Source organism: Pan paniscus, chromosome 10 (genome assembly GCF_029289425.2).
Source record: "Pan paniscus chromosome 10, NHGRI_mPanPan1-v2.0_pri, whole genome shotgun sequence".
In the NCBI taxonomy this organism is placed as follows: Eukaryota; Metazoa; Chordata; class Mammalia; order Primates; family Hominidae; genus Pan; species Pan paniscus.
In genome coordinates, this window is record NC_073259.2 from 41,124,702 (window position 1) to 41,149,150 (window position 24,449).

The window sequence follows — 24,449 nt, forward strand, 5'->3', positions numbered from 1 at the left end:
TTTGACCTTCCCGTGAATAAGTGTTGACTCCAATTTGGGCTAAAGTTTATAGAAATTCTTTATTATTAGACAAAAATAGACTCTCTTTTTTCCCCTATTCATGTGATCCTACTCTGAATCTCTGCTCAGAGGAGGCAGTGACTTGCTCCCCACCCCTCTCCCATCCCTGCCATGCTGGGACCTGCAGCTGGGTGGAACTGGCAGGGGCTGATCCCCTGGAGGGCTGACGTTCTCCTGTAGGTGGGGCTGCCTGATCTCCTTCGGGGCTCAACTGCTGATGCCTCCTCACCCCTCACACACCCATCTCTGCCATCTGCTCACATGCAAGGTCATCTTGTGGGCCTGTCCACTTAACTTAGCAGGCTGGGGGCGGGGAGGGAGAGCAGTGTCCCAGGCCTGATGCCCACTCCTCATTCCTAAGGGAGGGTGCTTTCTCCTGGGTCTCCTGGGTCCAGGCCAGGGGATGTGAGGGCTGTGGGGTGCTGGGAGGGGTGCAGTGTCGATGTGGGCTCTGAGCTTGTGGCCTTCCTTCATTTTCTCTGGCCCAGTAGAACTTTGGTGATGAAGGTGACAATGGCGCCAGCAGGCTGATCTGGGTCAAGCTCTGCAAAGAGGTGACACACATTCTCCCAGGGGCTTCCCGGCTTCTTGGCCACGAAACCAAAGATCCTAGGGGGATAAAGGGTGGGGAAGGGGCTTAACATTCCTTCCACAAGGGATGGCCTTGGTGAGACAAATCGAATGCCAGCATTGAGAGGACAGCGGCGCCCTGGTCCCTTAGAAGGAAGAGGCTGAATTCGTGGGGAGGCTTACTTGGAGGTGGTCCCGTCTGGGTTGGTCCATCTGCAGAAGGAGAAGAAGTGTGAAGATGCACACCCCAGGGGACAGCTGCTGAAGGGGGGCCGGGGCTGGGGCTGGGGCTGGGAGCTGGGACCTGGTGGGACCATGGGGATTTGGGGCAAAGGGTTTGGAGGGAGAGTCACCTCCGGTCTTGAGGGTCAGTGCTGGAGAAGGTGATGCTGTTCACTGGATAATGGCGGCGAAAGAAGAGCCTGCAAGGAGGAGGGTGAGGAAGGTCACACTCAGAAACATGAGCCCCCAGGGGCCTTAAGCATGGGGTTCTACAGGGCTGAGTATACATACTTCCTTTGGTTGTCCGTCAGTGTAATGCCCTGGGCTGACACCTTGAAGTGGACAACAGCTGGTGTCGGGCGGGGGCTACAGCTCAGAGCTGCAGAGCTGGCCCGGGCCACAGCTTGGGGGCCCGTCAGTGACTCTGTCTCCACTGAGGTCAAGTAGAGCACACTGCAGGCTACAGGGGCAGGGAGTGGGTCAGGGAGGGAGTGCCCATCCCCTAGCCACCCCCACCAGCTCTTGCACATTCCCCAGCTACTGCTGTCACATGCTTTACAATCACATAGGTGACTTGTTAAAAAGGCAGATTCCATGACTCTACTGGATCTACAGTCAGAAGCGAGGCAGAGAAGCCTCCCTGCTACCACCCCATGATCGTCTTGTTCATGAGACTTTGAGAACCTAGGCTGAGGACCCAATTCCTCATCCCCAACAGTATGGGGCTCCCCTGCCCTCATGGGTTGGCCAGGGCTCACCCACCTCAAGGCCTTTCAGTGCCCCATGCCCTGTATCCACAATGCCCCCTTGGTGCCCAGGGAGAGGGAGGGGAGTGGAGGGGAAGTCTCTACCAGCACCCTGACGCAGGAGGTCTGCCGCTGTGCTCATGTTGGTGGGCACTGGAGCCTCTGGGGTCTCTTCCAGAGGATCTGAGGGCAATGAGAACCAACAGGGAAACTCAGAAGGCAGGGTGTTCCCCAGGCTGGAGCACTCCCTCTGCTTCCCCAAGGGAAGGCGGGGAGCCAAGACCTCTGGATCCTGCTTTGGCTGCAGGGGGTAGGGAGAAGTGGGGAGGACAGATGACCAGACACTCACCTTTGCTGGGAATGCGCAGGCAGCAGGGCAGGGAGATGGGGGAGATGGAGTGCTGGGAGACCAAGGCGGACAGGCTGCCTGTGGGAGAGGAGGTAGGAAAGTCCTGAGATGCCCAGGGTGCCCCGCCTTTCCCTTCCATCCTCCTGAGATCCCTTGGCATCTCCCTAAACCGACCCAACGTAGCCTTCCCCAGGCTCCTGCTTCTCACCAAAGTAGGGCTCACTGGGGCAGCCCTTGATCTTCACCCCTTTGGGCCCAGTCTCGATGAGGAAATGGCGGACCAGCTGTTCCACGGGGTCCCCTGAGAGGAGGAGAGGGGAAGATTGCGGCTTTAGGATTCCAGGTTCCAGCTTCTTCCCTAATGGGATTCTTTCCCGAGCAGCTGAGGTCTTTTCCTACCTCTCCCCTCCACAGCGGCATGGCTAGCACAGCACCCCCACCCGCCCTGTTACCTTGCCTCTGGCACCACCCCCAACTTCATCCCCACCCCACTCAGGTTTGGGTGTTCTGTACCTTTCCAGGGCTGGGCACTGGGTGGCGGTGTGGCCACCTTGAGGGCCAGCCCATAAGCTCCTTGGAATGAATGACTGTCCCTGATCAGGAAGGCCCCAGGGTCCTTGTCCTTCAGCAGGGCAATGGCTGCAGGGTGAGAGGTAGCGGGCAGTGGGGAGGATTTTTCACAGGGGTGGACTGAGCCCCATGCAGCCCCCCTCCTCTGCTGCCAAGCTCCATGGTCTCTGCCCTGACAGCTGTGGTGGTGGTAAGAGTATGAGGCCAGGGCTCTAGAGTTCACAGGGGTTTTGACCATGTTGGATCTCACCACCTTGGCCCAAAGCCCAGAATCACCTGCTGGTAAACACTCAGCCAAGAGTAAACACAGCTCAGACAGGAGGAGCCAAGAGCTTCAACAGGATGGGACTTAAAGCCAAGACAGACACCCTGGAAGGTGGGATGGAGTGGGGTGGGGGCAGGCTGGCTTCTCACCTTGGTCACGGGACAGGTGTGGCTTGTACCAGAACTTGGATGTATCCTGGACAAACTTGACATTGCTTTGGCTCTCTTGTGTAGGAGGCTCTAGGACAGGGAGGGAGTAGGTTCAGACCCCAGGGTACCCGGGTCCCCATCCATGCTACATCCCAGGAGAAAGGCTTCTCTCAAGGTGGCACCAACCCCCTCAAGGCCTTTATACCTGGGGTTTGGGGGACATTATCTGAGAGCAGAGGTGCGAAGGTGACATGGTGACTGATGCCTCTGGTTGGCGATGATGCCTGCTCTGGGCCCCAGGGTCCTGGCTGTTGCCCCGGCCCGGGCAGGTGGCGTTTCTCAGGAAGTGGGGGCTGGCTAAGGCCATTGGTGTCATAGGAGGCAGCCAGGGGGAAAGCAGGTGTAGGTGAGCTCTGAGGCGGCTCTGGGCTGGCCACAAGCCAGGGCATCTGGGAAGGCACAGGAGTGAGGGGAGACCCATCTGGGCTGTCTGGGGGACCTCGAGGGCCTTGCCAGGGGGCGTGGCGGAGGCCAGGAAGTGTGGTGGGCACAGGGCTCCGAGGACTGGCGCCATCTGAGTGGCCCCCTGGACTCCTTTCCTGAGGCCAGTCACTGGGCGAGCTGGGAGGGAAGGTCGGAGAGACTGGGCTAGGGGCCGGAGGCTCAGGCCCACTTCCCGACGGCAGCTCAGGGGCCTTTCCGGTGCCTGCCTGGGAAACAGGGGGCAAGGCCTCGCCAGGACTCAGTCTCTGAGTGGGCGCTGAGGTGGGGGACCTGGTGTCCTGTCGCCGGGTGCTGTAGGGTGGAAGGGCAGATGGTCAGCAGAGCCCCCATTGTGGCTGCTCCCACCCCACCTGCCTTCATCAACTGCTTGGACAAGAAAGCACTCGAGCATCCCCGGCCCCTCTGCATACCTTTCCTTGCCCTGGACTGGACTGCTGGTGTGCAGGGGCGTGGAGGGACCAGACAACTCTGACGAAGCACTGCATGGGGCATCTCGGGGAGACCGAGGCAGTGTGCTGTGCCCACTGGGGCCCTCCCTCCAGGACACCGGCTCCAGCGACTCTGCAGTGAAGGGGAGAGGTGGGCTGTGAGCAGGATGGGGCTCTTCTGTCTGGCTTAGCTGTTTCTCACCCTGTTCCCCCTTGACTTCCCCACCATATTCCAGAACCTCCTCTGCCCTGGGCACTCCGCACTCTGGTGCCCCTCACCTGCAGATGCCAAGGGTCCTGCTGAGGCCAGGTGCCCAGGCAATGGGTACCTGTCCCCTCCCTCCTCCGTAGGGATCTCGTAGCTCAGCTTCCTAGATTGTGGATAGGGCGGGCTGCCCGGGGAAATGGAGCCAGCCCGTGGGGAGTGGGCACCAGGGCTGGGATACCCTCTGCCCTCTCCTGGAGAGCCACAGCTATGAGGCACGCGGCCATATGCTGGGCAGTAACTGGGAACTGCTCCTCCATAGCTGTATGTCACCAGGGCAGGGTACCCTGGATGCCCATACCTGCCTTCGGGGCACATGGTGTAGGAGCAGCCCTCGTGCCCTTCCTCGCCTGCCTTGGGTGGCTTCAGGCAGCTGTAGTCAGGCATCGGGGCATGGTGATGCCCACAGGCAGGCAAGAGCAGAGGCAGCGGGTGCGCAGGCCGCACTGGGTGCAGGAGAGGCTTGCCAGCCTCACTTGCCCACCCTTCTCCAGCCTCCCTCTCCAGCCGCAGTCCATACAAGGCTGCTGTAGGCAGTGCCAGCTTCTCCTCGCAGGCTGGGCATGGGTATAGGGCAGGCAGCCCAGGATCCTCCAGGATGACCACCTCCCGGTAGCCTGGGGCGCGGTAGCCAAAGTCCCCAGTGGCTGGTTTCCCCATCTCAGGTGGGTAGGGGTATAGCCCCTCTGACAGCGATCGGCAGAGGCGCCTCTTCTCCATCGAGGCCTCGGCGTAGCCCTGGGGGGATCCCTCATAGCCCCCGTAGGCCAGTCGCCTCCTCTCCAGGGTTCCCTCTGGCCGGTAGTAGCCCCCATTGGGAACCCCGCAGGGCTCCCGGTAGCCCTGGCGGCAGGAGCAGTGGCGGCTGAGGCCAGGCCTGTGGCCTGGATACACTCCGAGGTGGGGGCCTCCGCCCACAGTGGGCTGCTCTTCGTCATCTAGGATGGCCGTCTCGCGCCCAGCTCCCCGGCCCCCACTGGCCACTCCGCAGCCTCCTAGGAGGCGATCCAGCTCCTGCCGTTCAGCAGCTGTAGGGGGCGGCCGGCCAGGGGACTCAGCAGCCGGCTCTGTGGTCAGTGTGGAGGAATGGCCTGAGTCGCTGCTGACAGAGAGCATGGGGGGTGGTGGAGGCTCTGGAGAGGGTGCCGGGGGGGTCTGCCGGGGAGGCCGCTGCACCTGGGCATAAGGACTGCCATCCAGGGGACCCCGGGTGTGGGTCAAGGAGCCTGAGTGGGGAAGAGGATCAGGGAGGGAGGGCAAGCGGGGAATAAGGAGGGAGAGAGAAAATTCATGAGAGGGGATGGCACTGGAGACAGCTGTCGGGCCGGGGGTGTCTCTCGGGAGTGGGCTCTGCCTGGGGAGGAGGGAGTGTGCTTCTCCCTGGCACCACCCCCCAGGGTCCCGCCACAACCCTGTACCTCCCACCCTGCAGGCTGCCCTGCTCACCATCCACACTGTCCTCGTGGTGCTGGTTGAAGTTCTCATAGGAGTCCCAGCGCACGGCTGGCTCAGTGGTGTTGTAGTCGACAGAGACTGAGGGGTCGTTCCGTGGAGTGCTGCCTGTGGAAGGCCACTCGAGTATTGGGGAGCAGGGGAGAGGCGGCCCTCAGTCCCCAGCCCATGTCCCTGCTCTTACCTTTGATCTTCTCGGGGCTGGAGGAGAAGACAAACTCCACGGAGGCTTGGAAGGGGAACCTCTCATCTATGGGGAGTGGACAGTGAAGAACCAGGCCCCTGGCCCATACCACACTCTCCTGCCTGCCTGCCACCTGCCTGCCACCTGCCTGCCACCTGGACTCCAGCCCCAGGCCACTTGTCTCAGACTCACCAGTCCAGGCCTCGTCCAGCTGGTCCTTGGGGAAAGTGAGCTGTGGTCCGTGGATGGTGCAGGTGTGGAACTGGACTCGGAACACGAGGGTCCGGTCTGTGCCCCGGCCACCCTTGTGATAACATGTTACCTGGGGGAAAGGCAGGAGGCTAGGGATCAGGCCTCATGTCCTCTTCTGCGCTTCCACCCTGGGGACTGCCTGGTCACAGCTTCTGCCCTGCCTCGATCTCAAGGTGATCTCCCTACTTGCTCTCCAATCTGTCTCAAATTGGTGACTGTGCCGCTACACCACCAACCCCTGCCCCATCTCCAGGATTCTTCTTGTTGACAGGACCCCCCTCACCATGACATCGCCTTTGAGGAGGAGGGCTGGCTCCAGGCTGATGCAAAGCTGCTGGGGACCAGGGCCTGCAATGTGACTGTAGGGAGAGAGGAGAAGGCAGAGATGAACCAGAAGCTCCTGCGTGCAGAGGCAGCTATGCAGTCAGGGGGAGCCAGGAGACCAGAGTCTGAGCCCTGCCCAAGTGTCTAGGGAGGTTGGAGAAGCAGGAATGCAGGAGCCAGAGGGGCCCTGGTCATGAAGTGTCAGGGGCCTGGGAATAGAGCACTCACTAGACTCCAGATGTGTAGACAAGCTGCATGGACTGGTAGATTTTAAGGAAGGGCTGGAAGCCTGGAGGGGCAGAGGAAAAGGCACAGGAGGGGTGCTGAGTGGAGAGGGCCTGAAGGTGGCTCTCCCTAGGGAGCACATCTCAGGCAGACTCACCTGTGCCAGGTTCAAAGGCTGGCAGCATGGGGATGAGCACATAGTGCAGGAAGAGAGGGCTGCTGTTCATTCTGATGGAGCCAGATAGCAGCCCACTGAAGTAGCTGATGTATCTGGTGGAGGGCGTGTCAAGGAGAACATAAGCCTTTTCCTCAGGAGGTCACCTTGTATCATTTCAACCATCCACCCTTAGAAGGCTGGCCCTTCCGCTCAGCACTTCCTTCCCATCTTCCGGGTCACCAGAAAGTTCTTCCTTGCATCTAACCTCAATCCCTCCTGCTCCCCTCTGCCTCAAAGCTCTTTCCCCAGAGCTCTGCTTCACTTTATAGTGGCAGGCCCTGACTGTCCTTCAGGTTCTCTTTATGACTGATCTCCTCGTCTATTTATTCCCAGGTGTACTGCCTTCCACCCTACTAGGATGAAAGCTCCATGAGAGCAGGGGCTTTGTCCACTTTGAATTCTCAGCACCTGGCACGGCGCTTGGCACACTCAGTGAAGGTGTGCTGCATGAATAAGAGAGTCTTGGCCTTGGTAGCCATGAAGGGAGCTGCTCCTCTGGCCCATCCCCACCCAGGCTGCTCACCGACGCTGGGAGGGCTGCAGTTCTGTGGCCACCTTGTCCTCGCAGAATTTCCGCATGGTAAGAGTGGCCAGTGCCTGGTCCGCCCTGGGGACAGCAAGGCCAGTGTTGGGGATTAGGGATTAATCTTCATCCTGGCCTCCCATCCCTAAGCCCCAGGGGATGGAGGAGAAATATGATTCTCTAAGTCTAGAAGAAGCCCACAGTGGTGGTAATGAGAATGAGAAGCACCATGTACAGTCACTTTACTAGTTGTTGGGCCTCAGGCAATTGTTCCCTGAACTTTAGTTTTTTCATCTGTAAAACGGAGCAACAAAACCATCTTATGGGTTGAATTATATCCCCCCAAAAGACATGTACCTCAGAATGTGACCTTATTTGGAAATAGGGCCATTGCAGACATAATTAGTTAAGATGAGACCATACTGAAGGAGGGTGGACCCTGAATCCAATATGATTGGTGTCCTTATAAGAAGAGAGGAAGAGACACAGACAGAGACGCACAGGGAGAACACCATGTGATGACAGAGGCAGCGATTACAGTGATGTGTCTGCAAACCAAGGAATGCCAAGGCTTGCCGGCCACCACTGGAAGCTAGAAAGAGACAAGGAAGGATTCTATCCCGAGTCTCAGACGGAGCAAGGGCCTGCTGACAGCTTGGTTTGGGGCTTCTGGCCTCCAGAACTGTGAGAGAGTACATTTCCACTGTTTTTTGTTTTGTTTTGTTTTTGTTTTTTTTGAGACGGAGTCTGACTCTGTCACCCAGGCTGGAGTGCAGTGGCACCATGTGGGCTCACTGCAACCTCCGTCTCCTGGGTTCAAGCAATTCTCCTGCCTCAGCCTCCTGAGTACCTGGGATTACAGGCGCCCACCACCACGCCCAGCTAATTTTTATATTTTTATATTTTTGGTAGAGATGGGGTTTCACCTGGCCAGCCTAGTCTCAAACTCCTGACCCCAGGTGACCTGCCCACCTCAGCCTCCCAAAGTGCTGGGATTACAGGCGTGAGCCAACGCACCCGGCCCATTTCCACTGTTTTACACCACCCTGTTTGTGGCTGCCCCAGGAAACTCTACAGACCATCTGCTGCAGACTATGTTGCAGTACTAGTGATAAAAGGGAGGTGGAAATGCTAAGCTGACAGCAAAGGACTCTCAACGAAGAGGTGGGCTCCAGGGGAGATGGGTTCCTAAGGGGCCAGCTGGAGAAAGGGCCACTGGGGAAGCAGCTACTCAGGCGCTGGGAGCCTCACCCTGCAGAGATCTTGCTGTAGTGCATGTAGGCAGAAACGATGACCCCGAGCTTGCCCTTGTTTCCCTGACAGACAGAGAGACAGGGATGAGGGTCTGGGAGCTCCAGGCTGACCTGGAACCTCCAGGCACCAGGGAACCCGAGGTCCTGGCCCACCTTGCAGTATAGTACGACCACGTGCTGTGGGTCAGCACTGAGCCATGTCTCCATGGCTTTGCAGATGGAGCACAGCTTGTCCAGGGGTGGAGCATGCAGCTCAGGCCAGCCGAAGTCTTGAACCTGGGGAGAATGCAGGGGTGCAACTGGGGCTGGGGGCCACCAACAGAGAGAGATGGGCAGGGTGGAAAGGGGACAGGGCATAGGGGTCCGGGGGCAAGGTTGGGGGTCTGCTGGTTGTCCATGATAGCCTCAGCACTTTCCTTATCCATACAATGGGCTGATACCTGCTGCATCACGTTTTGGGGTGTCTCCAGTAATACATCATGGGAGAGTGGGAAAGTGCTTAAGAGTGAAGTAGATGCCAATTGCTACTATTAATAACGAGGAAGCTGGGGGCTTCTGGGGTTGGGGTGGCTTGGTTTAATGGTTGGGCAGGCCATTTCCTTCATACCTTGGGGTTTAAGCGGGTCAGGTCATGCCTTTTCTCTGAAAGGTTGAAGAGCTGAAATAAAGGGGGAGGGCTTTAGACAGAAATGATCTCCGGCAATGAGGCACGAGGTGGAGGTGGATCCTAAGTAAGAATCTTCCTCTAAAATAAGGTGCAGGCCGGTCTCAGTAACTTACGCCTATAACCCCAGCACTTTGGGAGACCGAGGCGGGCGGATCACCTGAGGTCAGGAGTTCGAGACCAGCCTGGCCAACATGGTGAAACCTCATCTCTACTAAAAATACAAAAATTTGCCGGGTGTGGATCGCTTGAGCCCTGGAGTCTTGAGACCAGCCTGGCCAACATGGCGAAACCCCGTCTCTACAAAAAATACAAAAAAAAAAAAAAAAAAAAAAAAAAATTTAGCTGGGCGTGAGTGACGCACGCCTGTAATCCTAGCTACTGAGGCTGAGGTGGGAGAATCGCTTGAGCCCGGGTGGAGGAGGTTGCAGTGAGGTGAGATCGTGCCACTGCACTCCAGCCTGGGCAACAAAGTGAGACCCCTCTCAAAAAAAAGGTAAATAAATAAAGAAAATAAAAAGGTAGCTAAGGCCCGGCCTAGCCAGTCACAGCCACGTCGCCAGCGTTCCAGGATTCTCCGCTCCGCTCCAGGCCGCGCTCCGGGCCCCGCCCCCACCCCCACCACTCTGGTCCCGCCCCCTGTAGGCCTCGCCTCCGCTGGTGACGTCAGTGATTAGCCTCGCCCATCTGGACCCCACATCCCTCTCATTGGCGGACTCCTGATGGCCCCGCCCCTCACCAGGTACTTGTCCCGGTGCTTGGATTGCAGCACATGGGCCAGCTCGCGCAGGTGGCCCCGGTGCCGCTGTTCATCGGGCCGCGCGGGGAAGGCGGCGGCCAAGATGCGCTCCGTCACGTAGGTGAGGTCTAAGTCCCAACGCCGCTCCATGAGCGGGTCCAGGCTGAAGCTCCTGGGGAGGAGGAGCCTACGCATGAACGCAGGGGCGGGGCACCCGGAGGTGGCTAGTGTGATGGGAAGGCTGTCTGTTGGGCAGCAGGTGAAGCCTGCTGGGTCCTGAGGGTGGGTGGATCGGTCCGGAGGGAGAATACCGCTTTGGGGGTGGGGGGCTGTCCCGGGGAGCTCTGTTGCGGGGCAGTGCCCTGGGCTGAGATGTGGGGCCGGCAGAAAGGGGGTCACGTGGGACCACCCCAGCACCCTCACTTACCTGGGCAGAGTGCTGCGCTGCTTTGAGTGGTTCAGAGATTTGGTGGATCCCTGGTGGTTAACAGACAGTGTCTAGACATCTCTTTGGGTACGCCCTACTCTAGACTGCCCACTCCAGAGCCATGCACTTTTGTCTTCAGGAAATCTAGATCCTTACTCCCAAAGCTACCTGCTTCCCCCTCCTCCTCCAGCATCACCTTACCAGGTGCTCTATGCGCCTGACTGGGGCCGTGTTTCGCCGCTAGAGGGAGATGGGGGAGGAAAAGGGAGTGGTTAGTTACAGCAGGGGCAAGGACCAGTGTGGGCCTTGGGGACAGGGGAAGGGAATGTCAGTGTCCTTTTGAAGGCTGTACTGGATAAGGGGAGAGGAGTCCTACCCCCAGCAGGCCCAAGGGCACAAGATCAGCAGAGGACTCAGACAGTTTTTTCTTTCCTCGTAGGATGAGCAATACCCACAGCACTCCGTTCAAGGTCATCTCCTGGGGGCCCTCTCTGGAGCCACCAGACCTCTGGACACCATGGCCAGGTTCCTTGCCCTCCCCACCCCATCCCAGAGCGCACTCACCAACTCCACGGGAGGCAAGGCCTGACAGGCTGAAGTCACCTGGAAGGGGACCGAGTAAGGAACTGAGCTCCTGGTGAAGGGCTCTCGTGGGCTTGAGGATGGGGCAGCCCCTCAGCTTCAGGAGGAAGGTGGAGGGGCCTTCAGTGGATGGGCACAGGCTCCAGCTGAGGTTGTGCTATTTAAGGGCACCTCCTCTCTGGCCTCTTGGTCCCCCACCCCCCAGGCCCCCCACTTGTTGCTCTTGGCGCTCAGCCCCCAGCCCACACAGACCCCCATTCATCCAGCTGTAGGGCAGGAGTTATATATAGAGCCACGCAGGCAGGCCATGGCCAGGGACGGACACTGGCTTCTTTCACTGGGAGACCCCGCCCCTGGGCACACAGCTCCCCCAAGCCAGCTCCAGGGCCCTGGGACCCTCCTCCCCCTGCCCTGAAGGAACAGGACCAGGGGACCTCCTCAGAGACAGGGCTGTCTCAGGTCCCCAGTGGACAGTGGGTGCTATCTACAGCTTATACCTGGAAAGGCCCAGTTTTTCCAGGGCCCAAGACAAGACCCGCCCAGGCATTTTGAGGACCCTTCCCCAGAGGGAAGGCACAGCCCATCCGGCTGCCCAGTCTCTGAAATCCTGCTCCCCCACTCCCCACCCACCCCACCCTTCCTCCTCCTCATTCTCCTCCTCTTCCCCACCCCCATCCTCTCGCCAGCTGCAGCCTGGGCACAGCACCAAGACAAACGCTGTCTTGCTGTCCACCCGCCTGGGCTGGCCAGCCCTCCAGAAGGCGGAGTAGGGTGGTTCTTAAAGGGCCCAGTGGTGAGAGGGGTGGAGGTGGAGGGTTGATGCCAGTGTGGTTGCAGAAGCCTGTTTGGGAGGAGGAAGGGACTCCAGACCCTCTCCCCCTATCAGGTAGAATCAGATACCCACCTTTGCTTCACATTTTCTGTGCGTCGCCACCTTGCAGACTAGGGAAGGTAAGGGGAGGAGAGGGGTTAGCAGGGGCCTGTGGGACAGTGGAAGGAATGGCCTTCCCTCATCTCCCAGACCCTGGAACCAGACCCTGGGACTTCCAAGATCCCACCTGGACTGGGCTGGCTGGGGCAGAGGAGCAGGGCTAGGTTTTGAGGGAAGAGTGTGGCAGTGGGGTACTACTGCCCAGGCCAGGGGTAACGTTCCAGGGTGGGTGGAGGTGAGGAGGAAGAGAGGGAAGGAAGACTACCGTCACAAGTCAGGATGGGAAGGTGGTGGAGAGTACTGGCTCTCCTGGGTTATGGGAGGTGTCTGTCATGGGGAGCCAGGGCCATCTGAAGGGGGAGGCAGCTGCTTCTTAGCTGCCATTGTGCCTAATCCAGGAGCAGCATATTACATTTGAGATTGTGTGAGCTGGCCTGCTGGAGTTGTGCAACACAGTGGTACTGGGTGGAGGGTCTCAGAGTCACAGGACAGAGCGCCTCACCTCTGCACGAAACGCCTGTCCCATCGATGGTCACCTTACATACTGCACAGACTGGAGGTTTCTTCCGGAAAACCTTCTCCCGGAAGCTATGAGGCTCAGCTTTCCTAGGCTGAAGGTGGAGGGACAAACAGAGGTGTGAGTTCCCAGTGGGCCCATCTCCATCTCCGGGACTGGGCAGGAGCCTTGCCTTAGCACTGCACTGGTTTTCTCCGTCCAGATCAAGCCCTCAAACTTGTAGGACGCACTTGGCCACAGCTGCTTCAGGGCGGTCATGGGGCCTGTCCTCAACTGTGCATGGAATCTGACCCCTTGCGTCACCTTTGCTGGGTCAGCTCCTCCCCAGGGGATCACTTGGGCCCCTCACATGGCCCTGGTGTGTGATGCCCTTGTGGGAAAGCCTCCATGCTCAGGCTTTCCCCCTGGTGTGGTAAGGGTACTCCCTGACTCTTCCCATCTTGTCCTCCCCGCATGGAGACCTGTGTGCAGAGTGAGCAGGGAGGTTCCAAACATATGTGTTGTATGTCAGTCCTGCAGCACCAGACTGAGCCGGCAGGAGTGGCCTCAGCCAGTCCTGCTCCTTTAGCTCCTGCTGTCCCCACGCTCCAGGCAGCTGACATGCCCTCCTCCCCCACAGTCAGAACAACATGTTTACTCATTGTGCATTGAGGCAGCAGACAGCAATTGTGTAAGGGGGGTGGTCATGCTGGAGGGAAACAGATAGAGGCCTGTCACTGGGGAGAGATGTTTAGCTGGCTTTGGATGCTGTGAGTTCTCCCCCGACCCCCTGCACCCTGGCACTTGGGATTCACGCATTGAATGAGAAAGGAGTGGACCAGATTCCCTGTTCAGCCCCTCCTGACCCAGAGATGCAGTGAGGCAGGAGCCTGGGATGCCCCCTTATGGCCCAGGCCTATCTCAGTCCCTTCCCCTCCCACTGTGGGTTCTCTCCTCCCATCCTCTGTCTGGGGACAGCTTGTCTCCTTGCCATCTCTCTGTTTTACCCATATTCCCCCTCCTCTGGAGTTCAGACTCCTGCTGTCCTCCTCCCGGGGACCCATCACAGTAGTATCTCAGGTTGTCCTGAGCTGCTGCTTTTGGGGCAAGGCTGGGAAGTTGGGAAAGGGAGTGATGGGGATGTGGGCAGCACCTCTGGTTTCTTGACTGTCCCTGCAACTCTTCTGGGCTGGACCAACTTTGTGGGACCCACTAAGACACTTGGCAGCATGTTGGCATTAGCAGCAGATATGGATGTTGTCAGTGGAAAGCAAACCTCCAGTTCCAAAGCACTCCTGACTCCCTCTCCTCTCTCTTTTTCCACGCTGCCACCCCATTTCCCTCAAACTTCCCTGGGCCAGGGAAGGGGCCTGATGATCTCTGAGCCTGCTGGAGGATACCTGGATAGCGCGTGGCAAAGTCCTGCAGTGAGGCACCTGGGGCTTATGTTGGGGGGCCAGGACCTCCTGGGGTTGGCCCAGGCTAGAGCAGGGAAGGTGAGAGGAGCCAAAACAGACAGCAGGACCTACTCTAACCCAAACATCCCCTCACACTACAGCCCTGGCCACTCCGGAGGGGATGCTGGGCCAGGGAAGAAGGCTGAGGAAGCTGAAATTGGGAAGAAGGCCTGGCCTGATTCCTGGTCCCCTCCCCCACTGCCCGCACCTCCACCCCTGCCCCTCTTTTGCCCAGCTGGTGGGCACTCCTACCCTGCTTGTGGCCCGGCTGCTGTCCCTCCTCCCCAGGGCTCTGAGCAGCCTCTCCACAGGGCCGCTGGACTTCATGGTGTTCGGCTGGCTGGGGTGCTGGCCCCAGGGCCTGAACAATGCTGGGGCCTGGCCCGGGGCTTCCTGGAAGCGGCCTGGCGGAGGCAGCCGCTTCCCCTGGGCGGAGGGTAGGCTGTCTGGCTGGTGTGAGGAGAAGCCCGGCCCTGGAAGTGGAGGGAAGTGCAGGCGGGAAGGGGGCAGGTCGCTGCTCCAGGAAGTGGAGGGGGGAGGATGTGGGGGAGGCCAGGAGATCAGATTCCCAGGATCTACCCTGCTGGGAGTGTCAGCCTGTGATCTTTTGCTCCCCCTACTCCCCCAACTCTGGAGTTGTCCCACACCTGGGACACCACACTCTCCAGGGATCTGCAGAGATCCATGGTCTTGAGATCCTGCCCCTCCCCAGTGGGGCCGGGTGAGAATTCTGGTCTCGGGGCAGGGCTAAAGGGCAAGTGGGGAACAGTGTGTCCCAGCCAGGCTCCAGCCTGAACTCTCAAGCTCTCGAGGGACTTCCGCTGGGGAGGGAGTGGAGCTGGGAACTACTACCAGCAGGCAGGCCCAGGATCCCGAGTGTGTCCTGAGAGTCAGGTAAAAATGGGACTGGGGGCCCCCTTCCTGTCTCAGTTTCACTCGTTATGAAGTAGGAAAAGGAAAGCATGCACCGCCCACCTTTACCCTCAATACACCTTGCAAGGCCAAGTTCCAGCCACAAGACTGCTTTGCTCAGGTTTGGGGAGTAATCCATTCTCCTGCCACAGCCTAAGGCATATGAGGCCCTTCTCCTGAAAGCCCCCAGGTTTCTGCTCCTGACACAGTGCCCCCCACTCACCCATTCCCTGGCTTTGTTTCAGACATGATCTCACAGATCCTTAGCCCTCTTTCCAGCCCTGCAACTTGGGCTCTCTACCCAAGGGCTGCACCCTCCCCCCGCGGCAACCCCGAAGCCTAAGTACTACCTTCATGGCTCTCCTGGGTCTGCTCTCCTTCCTCAGCAGCTGTCCCAGGGCCTGAGGACTGGACAGGAGGTCCCCCCTCCCAACACATACTCCACCCCCATCCATGGGCCTCCCGCCTCCCTCCTGGGAACATGGCCAACTTCCCGTCCTGGGAGTCAAGGGAGGGAGGTGGATGGGGCCTTGGAAAAGGGGGAGTAATCTTCCTAAAAGCTAAGGGGTTAATGGCCTGGGGGTCTTCAGCCCCAAGCTGTGGACAGCAGCCCCTGGGACAGGCTATAGCTGTCACTTGAAAGAATGTGCAAATGTGCCCCTCTCATTTGCATGGTATTTATTGAATGTCCCAGTACTCAGGCAACTCCCCCAGCCCTGGCTTCTCCCACGGAGTCCCTTCTACTTGCTTCCTGCTCCTTCATATCCATCAGGATGGGTTCCCTGGGATGAAGAATCCTGCATTCTCTGGGGTGAGGCCTGCTGTGGGTGCCCACTTGAGACCCTTGCGAGGACCTGACTGGATTGGGCCTAGCCTGAGACCTCTCCCTGGAAGCTCCAATTTTCCAGGCGAAGAAATGTGTCCCCAGGATATCCTGGCCAGAACGTGGCATCTGTGTGGCAGGCCTGGGCCCCCTGCCTGTAACTGGAGAGGAGCACGGGCTCTGTGACCCACCCCCATCCTGCCAGCCTGGCTGTGTCCCAGCACATTCCAGGCCCCCGGCCAGTGTGGGCAACCGGGCCTGGCCTTGTCGAGCCCCCAGCCCTGCTTGGGGGAGATGGGGCAGTGTGACAAGGTGGGCAGTGGGGGTGGCTTTTTTCTGTCCAGACCCAGCTTCTGCTCCTATGGCACATGGCCCTGACCAGGACTCCTCTACATGCTTCACTCTCCTGCTGCCTCCATAGGGGCTGAAAGTCCCCTCACCTGGAACAGGTCCCCAGACATCCTCTCACCTTCACTGGTCTCACACTCCCCACCCAGACCCAGCAAGGAGGTGCTCAAGCAGTGAGCTCGGTGAGGGGTGGGGTGGTCAGGATCCACTGTGGCTGTGAGTCCCTCCCATCCTGTGGCACTCGCACCTCGGAAGGGAAGCAGGGATGGGATCCCTATGAGCCAGTCCCGAGGGGAAAAGTAGCTCACTTGAGGAGGGCTGGGAAGGCATCACTAGACCCTCTTGGACCCTCACCCTCCTCCCGCCTGTAACATTCCAGAGCCTGTCAACCTCTCCCCCAGCCGGGCCCCCTCTCTCTCCGAAGTCTTGGGTTTGTTTGGAGAAACCCCTCCACCCACACCCCCCTTCCTGGAAGTAGCTGTGGTTGGAAGGGAGGCTGGGAGCCCGGCCGCCGCGGAGGAGGGGTAAGGCCCAGGGAAGGAGCGAGGGAGGGCGGCGGCTCTGGGGGTGTTCCCAGAAGGGTCTGGAGGATGGGGGCAGAGACGGAAGGGGGCCGCAGAGCGGGGCTGGCGAGTCGAATCAGCCTCATCTGTGCCCGCTTACGGCCTCAGTGTCCCACATGTGAAGCAGGAAAGGAAAACGTTCGCCCGCACCCTGCCAGGCCGGGGCCCGAGCGCCGCTGCCAGCTGCTGCCGGGTCCCGGGCCTGCGTGTGTGGCACGGCGTGCGGCCCCGTGCGCCCCGGGTGCTGGAAGGCGTGGCGGCCTGATCGAGTAGGGCCGCGGCCGCGCCCCGCCCCCTAGTCACTGTCCCGGCCTCCCGCTGCTCCCAGCTCTCCGCGGCCAGCCAGAGCCCCCGGCCCCAGCCCTGGGCCGCGCCCCGCGCCCCGCGCCCTCTCGACCTCCGGCGGCCCCGCGCCCCCTGGCGCCCGCCCCTGGCACTGCCCGCGCGGCCGTGACGCAGAGACCGCCGCCCGCCCAGCGCGGCGCGGCCACTCACCTGCGGGGGGCGCCCGGCCGGGCGGGGGCGCGGCGGGGCGGGGCAGCAGCAGGGGGAGCCGCCGGGCCAGCCCATCCCGCCCGTGCCCGCGCCGAGCGGACGCGGAGGAGGAGGCGGTGGCAGTGGCGGGAGCGGGCGGCCGGGCTCGGCTGGGCTCCCTCCCGCCCCCGCCGCGCCCCGCGCCCGCGCCCGTGGCAGCCCGCTCCTCCTCCTCCTCCCTCCCGGCTCCAATCCCCACGTTCCGCCAGCTCCCCACCCCTCGGCCTCCTCTCCTCCCCACCTTCTCCCGCGAACCCACACTCACAAAGAGCCGAGGGGAGAGAGGGTGCGCAGACGGCCAGCGGGGCCGCGCCAGGGACATACTGGAGACAGGAAGTGGCTGAGAGGGGGAGAGAGTTGGAGAGAAACGGCCGCGGAGGACACGGGGACGGGAAAGTCTGAGAGACGGGGAGAGCCTGACCCGGCGGGACACAGGCAGAAAGAAACACGCGAGCCAGACAGACGCAGAAGAAACGGTGGGCGTAGGTCCAGAAGGGACTAGGAACAAGGGGGACAGGCAACTGCCGCGCAGCGTCAGCCTCTTACCCTCCCCACAGGAGTGTGCCTGGGCTTGGGCCTGACCTGAGAGGACCACCCGTGGCTTAGCCTGGTGGTGCTAGCGTCCCCTACCCAGGCGGGCGCCTGAATCAGGTGAAGACACCTGGTGTTACTTTTGGCCCAAGTCATTGGACACCCTTCCCTGGTCCTCTGCCCCACAGGAGACTTCTCCTGGGCTAGTATTCTCAAAGGATTCACAGCTGGGGACCTTTCCGTCAGGCTCAAGCCCCCATCTCCACCCGCAAGCAGCTCCAGCCATCCCATCCACTGCCCTGCTTTATTCATTGAGACGGGAGTCTGTCTCTGTCGCCCAGGCTGGAGTGCAGTGGCGCCATCTCGGCTCACTGCAACCTCTGCCTCCCAGGCTCAAGCGATCCTCCCACCTCAGCCTCCCGAGTAGCTGGGACTACAGATGGGCGCCGCCACGCCGAGCTAATTTTTTGTAGAGATGGGTTTTCGCCATGTTGCCCAGGCTGGTCTCCAATTCTTGAGCTCAAGCGATTTCCCCTTCTTGGCCTCCCAAAGTGCTGGGATTACAGACGTGAGCCACCGTGCCCGGCCCATTGCCCTATTTTAAAGAGCTGGACCGTCATTCCCAGTTCGCAGGAGACCTCTGAGAAGGTCTTCCTTACATTTAACTTGAGTCCAGCCTTTCCAAATGGAGACGGAAGTTCTTTCTATGGTCTGACCTCATTCCCTTCTTTTGCAGTGCCTGGTACTGGATAGGAACTTCATGGAATGGAGCTAATGGGCCGTAGGGCAGGTTTGAGTCGTGCCACCCTGGAGCAGAAGGTGGAGGGTAGGGATAAGGTAGGGGACATCTTCCTAGAAGTTCTGAACCTGTTGCCATTCCTACATTCCCCCAACGTCCTTTAGCAGTGAGCACTTCCTGAAACTTTCTCCCTCAACCCTCCCTGCTGGATTTTCCATGATGAAAAGGGGCGGGGGGAAGGAAGGTTGGAATTCTGAGAACCCAGTGCCCAGGGCTCAATGCCCAGTGCTTGCCCAAAGCAGCCAGTACCACTGGCTCTAAGGCCTTCTTTCCCTCCCCGTCTCATCTCAACTGGGTCCCTTGTCTTTGGCAAAGGCTGAGAAGTCTGGTTCTCATTTCCAGGGGGTGGAGCACCTGATTCCAATCTTGCCGCACGGAAGAAGAGTCTGTGAAGAAGTGCGTGATGACTGTGTGTCCCCCCCACCCAGAAATTGGCATTTGGGAGGGGTGGATATGGTTGGGACTGGGGAGCCTTGATCTTACTGCTCTTGGTTGAGTTGGTGTCCAATAGACAGTTTCAGAGGTTAGAGCAGTGGGAGTCACTGGGGACTGGGGACGGGAGAGGTGGGGGTGGGGGAAGCCAGGCGGGAATGAGTAGGGAGGCACTGGGAGGAGGGGAGAGGCAAGAGTTAGGGGAATACCGAGGAAAGTGGCAGGGATTGGAGGCTCCTGGAGAAAGGGCAAGGCTGAAGGTTGTCCCATGTATTTTGGCCAGATTTGATTATGTAATCGAGATACATGAGATAATTGTGTTCGTGTCTCTGGAGCCTTCAACCAGCTCTTTTAACATCTTGCTCTTCCCGGCATTCCTTAGGGTCTTTGGCTGGGCTCTGGGATGGATGCCATGGGAGTACCTTTACTTAAGCTCTAAAGTTACCAATGGAGAGACTGGGACTCAAAGAGGAACTTGATTGGACCCCAGAGAGGTGAGGGGTAAGGGCTCGAACCTCACACATGCTGGTTTTGCTGCTGCCTGGCAGGCCCATGGGAAGAACTTTAGAGGTTCCAAGGAATTGGAAAAGGGTCACAAGATGGGTGGCCAAACTCCCAGCTCAGGCTTGATTCCTACTCTCAATGTGGGGATAGTGGAGAAGGGGGCTGCAGGAAGGGCTGAGAAAAGCTGAGAATGAGAAGTTATACAGGAGGTAGCTTGGTGGGAGTGAAACAAAAATGAGTGGTTCATGGGCCAGCCAGGCATCCTGATTTCCAGCTCACAGCAGCAGGAGCTTCAGAGAGGAAGAAGGAGAGGAGGAGAAAGCCAGGTTGATGTTAGTAAAGGTCAAACAATTTCAGGAGCACCTCTGACCTCCCTCCACACAGGTTTTCTTACCTTGACTATGCAGAGGGTGGTCCATCTTGGCACTGAAGATGGAACCCCCTCTTCCATGGTCTGGGGTGACCCCATGCCTGTAACTGAATGTGCTCAGATCCTTGGGGTGCGGGGACTGTAGGGGGAGGATTTGAAGGTGTGGGACTGTCCTGGCTGGAGACCACTGGGTCAGGAGAACTCCGGTAGAGGGTTTGGGTGCTGGGAACCAGGAAGAGTGGGGGAAGGGGCAGAGCCAACTCCAGAGGCGGATCTCCTGGCTGAGGACAGAGGGTGTATTGTCCAAGCAGGAGGTTGCTGCAGCTGGGCGGGGAGCAGCTCAGCTCGTCTCTTCCAAATTTCTTTTGGGGGAGGGTAGGGGAAGGCAAGCCCCCCTTTACTTGTGGCCCTGGGGGCTACAATGGTTGCTGAGAAACAAGGCTTATTTGACAAATAATGCTTCCCAGGAGCAGATGTGTAGCTCTCTCACTTCCTGAGAAACCAGATGCTGTGAGCTCGCTTAGCACTTGAGGCGACGCCCTCAGCACGAACTGGGACCCTAGTGCCTTAGGATCCAGAGTATAGTGCTTGATTCTATTGAGAAGAAACGAGGCTAATGTGGACTGGGAGACACACGGGACCTAATCAGCCTCAAGTTAGCCCTTTTGAAGTAGGTTGCTGCACCTGCACTTTCCCCCTACTTGTCCAGTAGTTCAAGATTTACAAGACGTTGACAATGAGGGCTGACCAGTCCTGGGTCCATTCCTGCAGCTGGGGGGCTTCTGGGTGGACCCACACTTTTTTTTTTGAGACAGGGTCTTGCTCTGTTGCCCAGGCTGGAGTGTAGTGGTGTGATCACAGCTCACTGCAGCCTTGACCTCCTGGGTTCAAGTGATCCTTCCTCCCAAGTAGCTGCGACTATGGGCATACACCACCATACCTGGATAATTTTTCTATTTTTTTGTAGAGACAGGGTCTTGCCATGTTGCCCTGACTAGTCTCAAACTTCTAGGCTCAAGCGATTCTCCTGCCTCATCCTCCCAAAGTGCTGGGATTACAGGTGTGAGCAACCATTGAGACAAGAGTCTCGCTCTGTCACCCAGGCCGGAGTGCAGTGGTGCGATCCCGGTCCACTGCAACCTCCACTTCCCGGGTTCAAGTGATTCTTCTGCCTCAGCCTCCTGAGTAGCTGGGACTACAGGTGTACACCACCATGCCTGGCTAATTTTTGTATTTTTAGTAGAGACGGGGTTTCACCCTATTAGCCAGGCTGGTCTAGAACTCCTGACCACATGATCTGCCCACCTTGGCCTCCCAAAGTGCTGGGATTACAGCTGTGAGCCATGGCACCTGGCCACACACGTCTTTTTAAATTTAAATGAGGATGTGGCCATATTACAGCCCAGGTTTTCTCTGACTTTAGAGTACCTTTTGGGACATAGGGCCTTCCTCTCTACCCTTTCTGTACACAGCCATCATAAACCTCTTTCAACAAGCCTTTCCTATTTTTATGTTCCTTCTTTCCATCATTTACCTAGACCTCATTATTGCACAGCTGAGAGTGGCTTGAAACAACGGCTTGGAGAATGTGAGTGAAACTGATTCCTGTGATGGAGAGGCAGTGAAAAAGCATTACCTTGTAGGTTTCCAGGCAGCCTGGACAATAGGGGCACCTAAACCCACATTGAAAAGCCTTCACATCATCACAGCTGAGTCTCATAGCCTTCAACTTTACCAGTTTTGGAGAACAGAGATAAATGCACTGGCCAGAAACTAGAAGAGCAGCTGCTCCAATTGGCTGGGAAATGTCATTTGTGTTAACTGGCTCCTCATCTTGGCTCTTAAATCCCCAAAATTGTTGACTGAGGTTTCCTGGGCTCCTTTCTATGCTCCACCTCCTTGTGACCTTAAGGATTCTCTGCCACTGTCCTAACCCCTTTCCCGCCTTGCAACAATGACCAGTCTGTCCCTAGCTGTTTGGAAAATTCCCACTGAGTCTGTGAGCCTCTGTTCTGGTAACCTCGACCAGCCTGTCACCAGTATCTCTGGTCCACCAGTGCGGTGTAACTCAAGGGAGCAGCATCTCTCCAGATTGCTGAAGTGAGGGAGGGAGATTATGAGGGAACTGCCCCAAGGACACAAGGATTCATTCTTAGAGTTCCCACATCTTGATTAAAATAAACAGTACAGGAAATAGACTGCAGGCACATCCAGGTGATTAAAAAATTTAACACCAGGCAAAAAAAAAAAAAAAAAAAAAAAAAAAAAAAGCCAGAGGGGAGCTAGGATGCAAACTCTATTATTGGGCCTCAATAAACACTGAAATAGATTCCCTTGTAACCCCACCCTCTAATCTTGGACAATATGTATCCAATACTGAATGAAAACTTCAGAGATGGTAGGAGAAGGAGGAGCAGGTGGTCAATGACTCCAGTAAAAACCACTGAGAGTGCAGAGTATTTGTCAAAGAACTTCAGCATTACAATGAACTTTAAAGATCAGATTTATTTGGAGAAAACAAAAAACCCACAACCCAAAGGATGGGATTTTACATCAAGACATCTCCCAGGTAATAAGTCTACAGATTACAAATCATTTTCATAGAAGATATTTTTGTACAAATTTTACATGTATTCAGGAGCGGGACATTAATCAATCCCTGTTTCTATTTTAATAGGGGGGACAAGGTAGGGGAGAGGGAAAAAGTTTTGGATATAACTATTTGGAAGGAGAGTAGACATGAAGAGGGCAAACCCTAGCTTTTCATTATCTACAATCAATAGTTTTTTTTTCTTTTTTAAAAAAGAAAAAAAAACCCTTTCAATCTTCAATACTCTTTAAAAGCCCACTACTTAGCTACTGGCCAATCCACACCAATTATTTAAATTCACTTGGTACACACCTTTGTCCACTGGGTAAATTATATTCATTATGCCCACTGCTGCAGCACGCATAAACCAACACCCCTGCATGGCTGAACAGGGCCTAATCTAGGACTGATGGGAGAAGGGCTTGCAAACCAAGATCAAGGTGTTTCTCCGCTAATACTGTCTATCAAGCTGATCCCTACAAAAATGCATATAAAAGCAGGCAAGTTTAGCTACTGTGTTGCAAGAGAAACCAGGACCTTGTTAAATAGTTCTCTCCATTACCATTTATTCTCTCAAGGGAAGCTTAAAACAAAACAAAACAAAACAAAACAAAACAACACATTGGTCTGGCCACCTCATGAATCCAACAAGCACTAGTGTGGCATTTCAGTGGAGAAGGAAACCTGGGGGGAAAAATCCCATCAAGGTTGTAAGAAAGGCTCCCAATTTAACTGTCCCTGTCCCTATTTATCCATCATCCAAGACCATCCATTATTCTAGAGCACTCTGATCAATAAAAGGGGTCCAAGCATCAGGAGCAGGCAAGGAGAACCAAAAGACATCAAGAAACCGATTTGCTTGAGAAAAGCAGCGATTCTTCCTTTCAGAGTTCTCCATGGCTGAGAGAGAAAATGCCCAAGACATCATGTATGTGACTTAGATACTGCTTTTTGGGAGGTTAAGAGTAGCATGAAGAACTTAAGATGACGATAAGAGTCTAAATTTTTAGTTTCAAGGTTTCAATAGAATGTGGATATATTCAAAACTTTCAAAAAGGACAGTGTTTAGAAAGGGTAAAACTAGGACACAGAAAACACTGGGAATTACCACAACCCCCAAGTGCTTCCGGCTCCAGGAAATAACCATTCATGTGTTTGCTGGAGGTCACACAATTTTCCCCTATTACCTGGTGCAAAATGACTCATCACTTCCCAAAAGCTTCTTTTCAAACCACGATTTTCCCACTTATTTTGGTCCAATGCAGTCCCATTCTTTATGGCCTATAGTCTCACTCCCAACTACCCCCCTGGGGGGTAAAAAAAAAAAAAGGAATTCCCTCTAGGCTGGCCCCTAAAACTCAGAATTAAATAAGAGGAGGGGCTGGCAGCCTCCTGGAGACTAAAACAACTTGAGGCTAAATCTACCTTTCCAAGAGTGGAAAATTTATTCAGATAATGTTTGAGAATTCATATATGCCACAATAGGATAAAAACTAAAAGGTAGAAATCTCACACTTTTCCTTCTACCTCCCTCCCCTACTGCCCAACCAGGTTCCAGGCATTATATCACTGTCATTACCATTTCTGCTAAATGGAGACCCCTAGGCACTAATCACACTGGCAACTGCATGGTGACATAACACACCACAACTTTTCCTCTAAAAAGCTGTAGTCCCTTTCTCTCTGGCTGTATTGGCAATTCTCCAGTTACTTCAATACTTTAAAGGCTGCAGCAGCATGCAAAATAATTTCATTTTTTTTAAAAAAAGGTAAGAAAGGTCTTCAGGAGATGGTGAGTTTTATTTTGTCTTGTCTGGATAGAGGTTTTGATTTGCTCTCGAATGTTCCAGGGTGGAGAGAAACTAGGAGAAAAGCACAGGATGTAGAGGTCTATTCGGCATAATCTTCTCCCTCATTTTCATCTTCACCATCAACAGAGAGAGCAGCATACTTGCTTGCAGAACTGAACTTCTGTAACACAACGAGAGTGACAGGATAATGAAGGCCCTGAATTATCACATCAAAACCCAAGACACAGGATACTGATCCTTTGGCAATGGGGGATGACAGTCAGATGACACCCACTTGCTTGCTCATCAGCATTGTCCACTGGAGAGGAGCTAGGGAAGAGGGTCAGAGGCACATGTGATCTTACTATAGTCTCATACCACCTCTACACCTTGCAGAAG

General features: G+C 56.7%; 2 protein-coding genes and 1 long non-coding RNA gene across 18 annotated transcripts in view; 1 reads left to right on the top strand and 2 right to left on the bottom strand.

Annotated features, from left to right (window-relative positions):
* Nucleotides 1-40: 40 nt before the first annotated feature.
* TNS2 (tensin 2) lies at nucleotides 41-19,728 on the bottom strand. Of its 7 annotated transcripts, none has more exons than XM_034935797.3 (30): nucleotides 15,117-15,181; nucleotides 12,404-12,512; nucleotides 11,875-11,912; nucleotides 10,953-10,991; nucleotides 10,590-10,628; nucleotides 10,389-10,438; nucleotides 9,962-10,133; nucleotides 9,166-9,216; nucleotides 8,712-8,834; nucleotides 8,557-8,621; nucleotides 7,306-7,389; nucleotides 6,723-6,835; nucleotides 6,569-6,629; nucleotides 6,300-6,375; nucleotides 5,957-6,086; nucleotides 5,765-5,830; nucleotides 5,575-5,688; nucleotides 4,430-5,354; nucleotides 4,143-4,234; nucleotides 3,846-3,996; nucleotides 3,137-3,726; nucleotides 2,932-3,021; nucleotides 2,461-2,586; nucleotides 2,156-2,248; nucleotides 1,948-2,025; nucleotides 1,704-1,781; nucleotides 1,144-1,312; nucleotides 984-1,052; nucleotides 814-843; nucleotides 41-669 (listed from the first exon to the last, which is right to left on the bottom strand). In XM_034935797.3, exons 1-30 carry the CDS (start codon nucleotides 15,120-15,122, stop codon nucleotides 531-533), a joined length of 3,966 nt encoding a protein of 1,321 aa, XP_034791688.1. In that variant the 5' UTR covers nucleotides 15,123-15,181; the 3' UTR covers nucleotides 41-530. The 7 variants fall into 7 exon arrangements, with proteins under 7 accessions (XP_034791688.1, XP_063449563.1, XP_034791686.2 ...); XM_063593493.1 differs by lacking the exon at nucleotides 15,117-15,181 and adding an exon at nucleotides 14,107-14,337; XM_034935795.3 differs by lacking the exon at nucleotides 15,117-15,181 and adding an exon at nucleotides 19,695-19,728 and having other exon boundaries at nucleotides 4,143-5,354.
* LOC103783741 (uncharacterized) overlaps nucleotides 17,371-24,449 on the top strand; it is a 35,611-nt gene continuing 28,532 nt past the window's right edge. The window contains exons 1-4 of one of the 3 annotated variants that reach the window (XR_004665680.3): nucleotides 17,371-17,510; nucleotides 18,302-18,402; nucleotides 18,707-19,297; nucleotides 21,209-22,882. This is a non-coding gene — a long non-coding RNA (uncharacterized LOC103783741). Of the gene's footprint in view, nucleotides 17,511-18,301; nucleotides 18,403-18,706; nucleotides 22,883-24,449 lie in introns of those variants that run through there. The other 2 variants (XR_004665681.3, XR_010108923.1) reach the window with 2 other exon arrangements.
* The window catches only part of EIF4B (eukaryotic translation initiation factor 4B), a 35,929-nt gene continuing 33,635 nt past the window's right edge, over nucleotides 22,156-24,449 (bottom strand). For all 8 annotated transcript variants that reach the window (XM_034935799.3, XM_055095635.2, XM_034935798.3 and 5 more), the window contains exon 15: nucleotides 22,156-24,231. In XM_034935799.3, coding sequence (XP_034791690.1) covers nucleotides 24,151-24,231 — 81 coding nt within the window. In that variant the 3' untranslated portion in view covers nucleotides 22,156-24,150. The remainder of the gene's footprint in view (nucleotides 24,232-24,449) is intronic.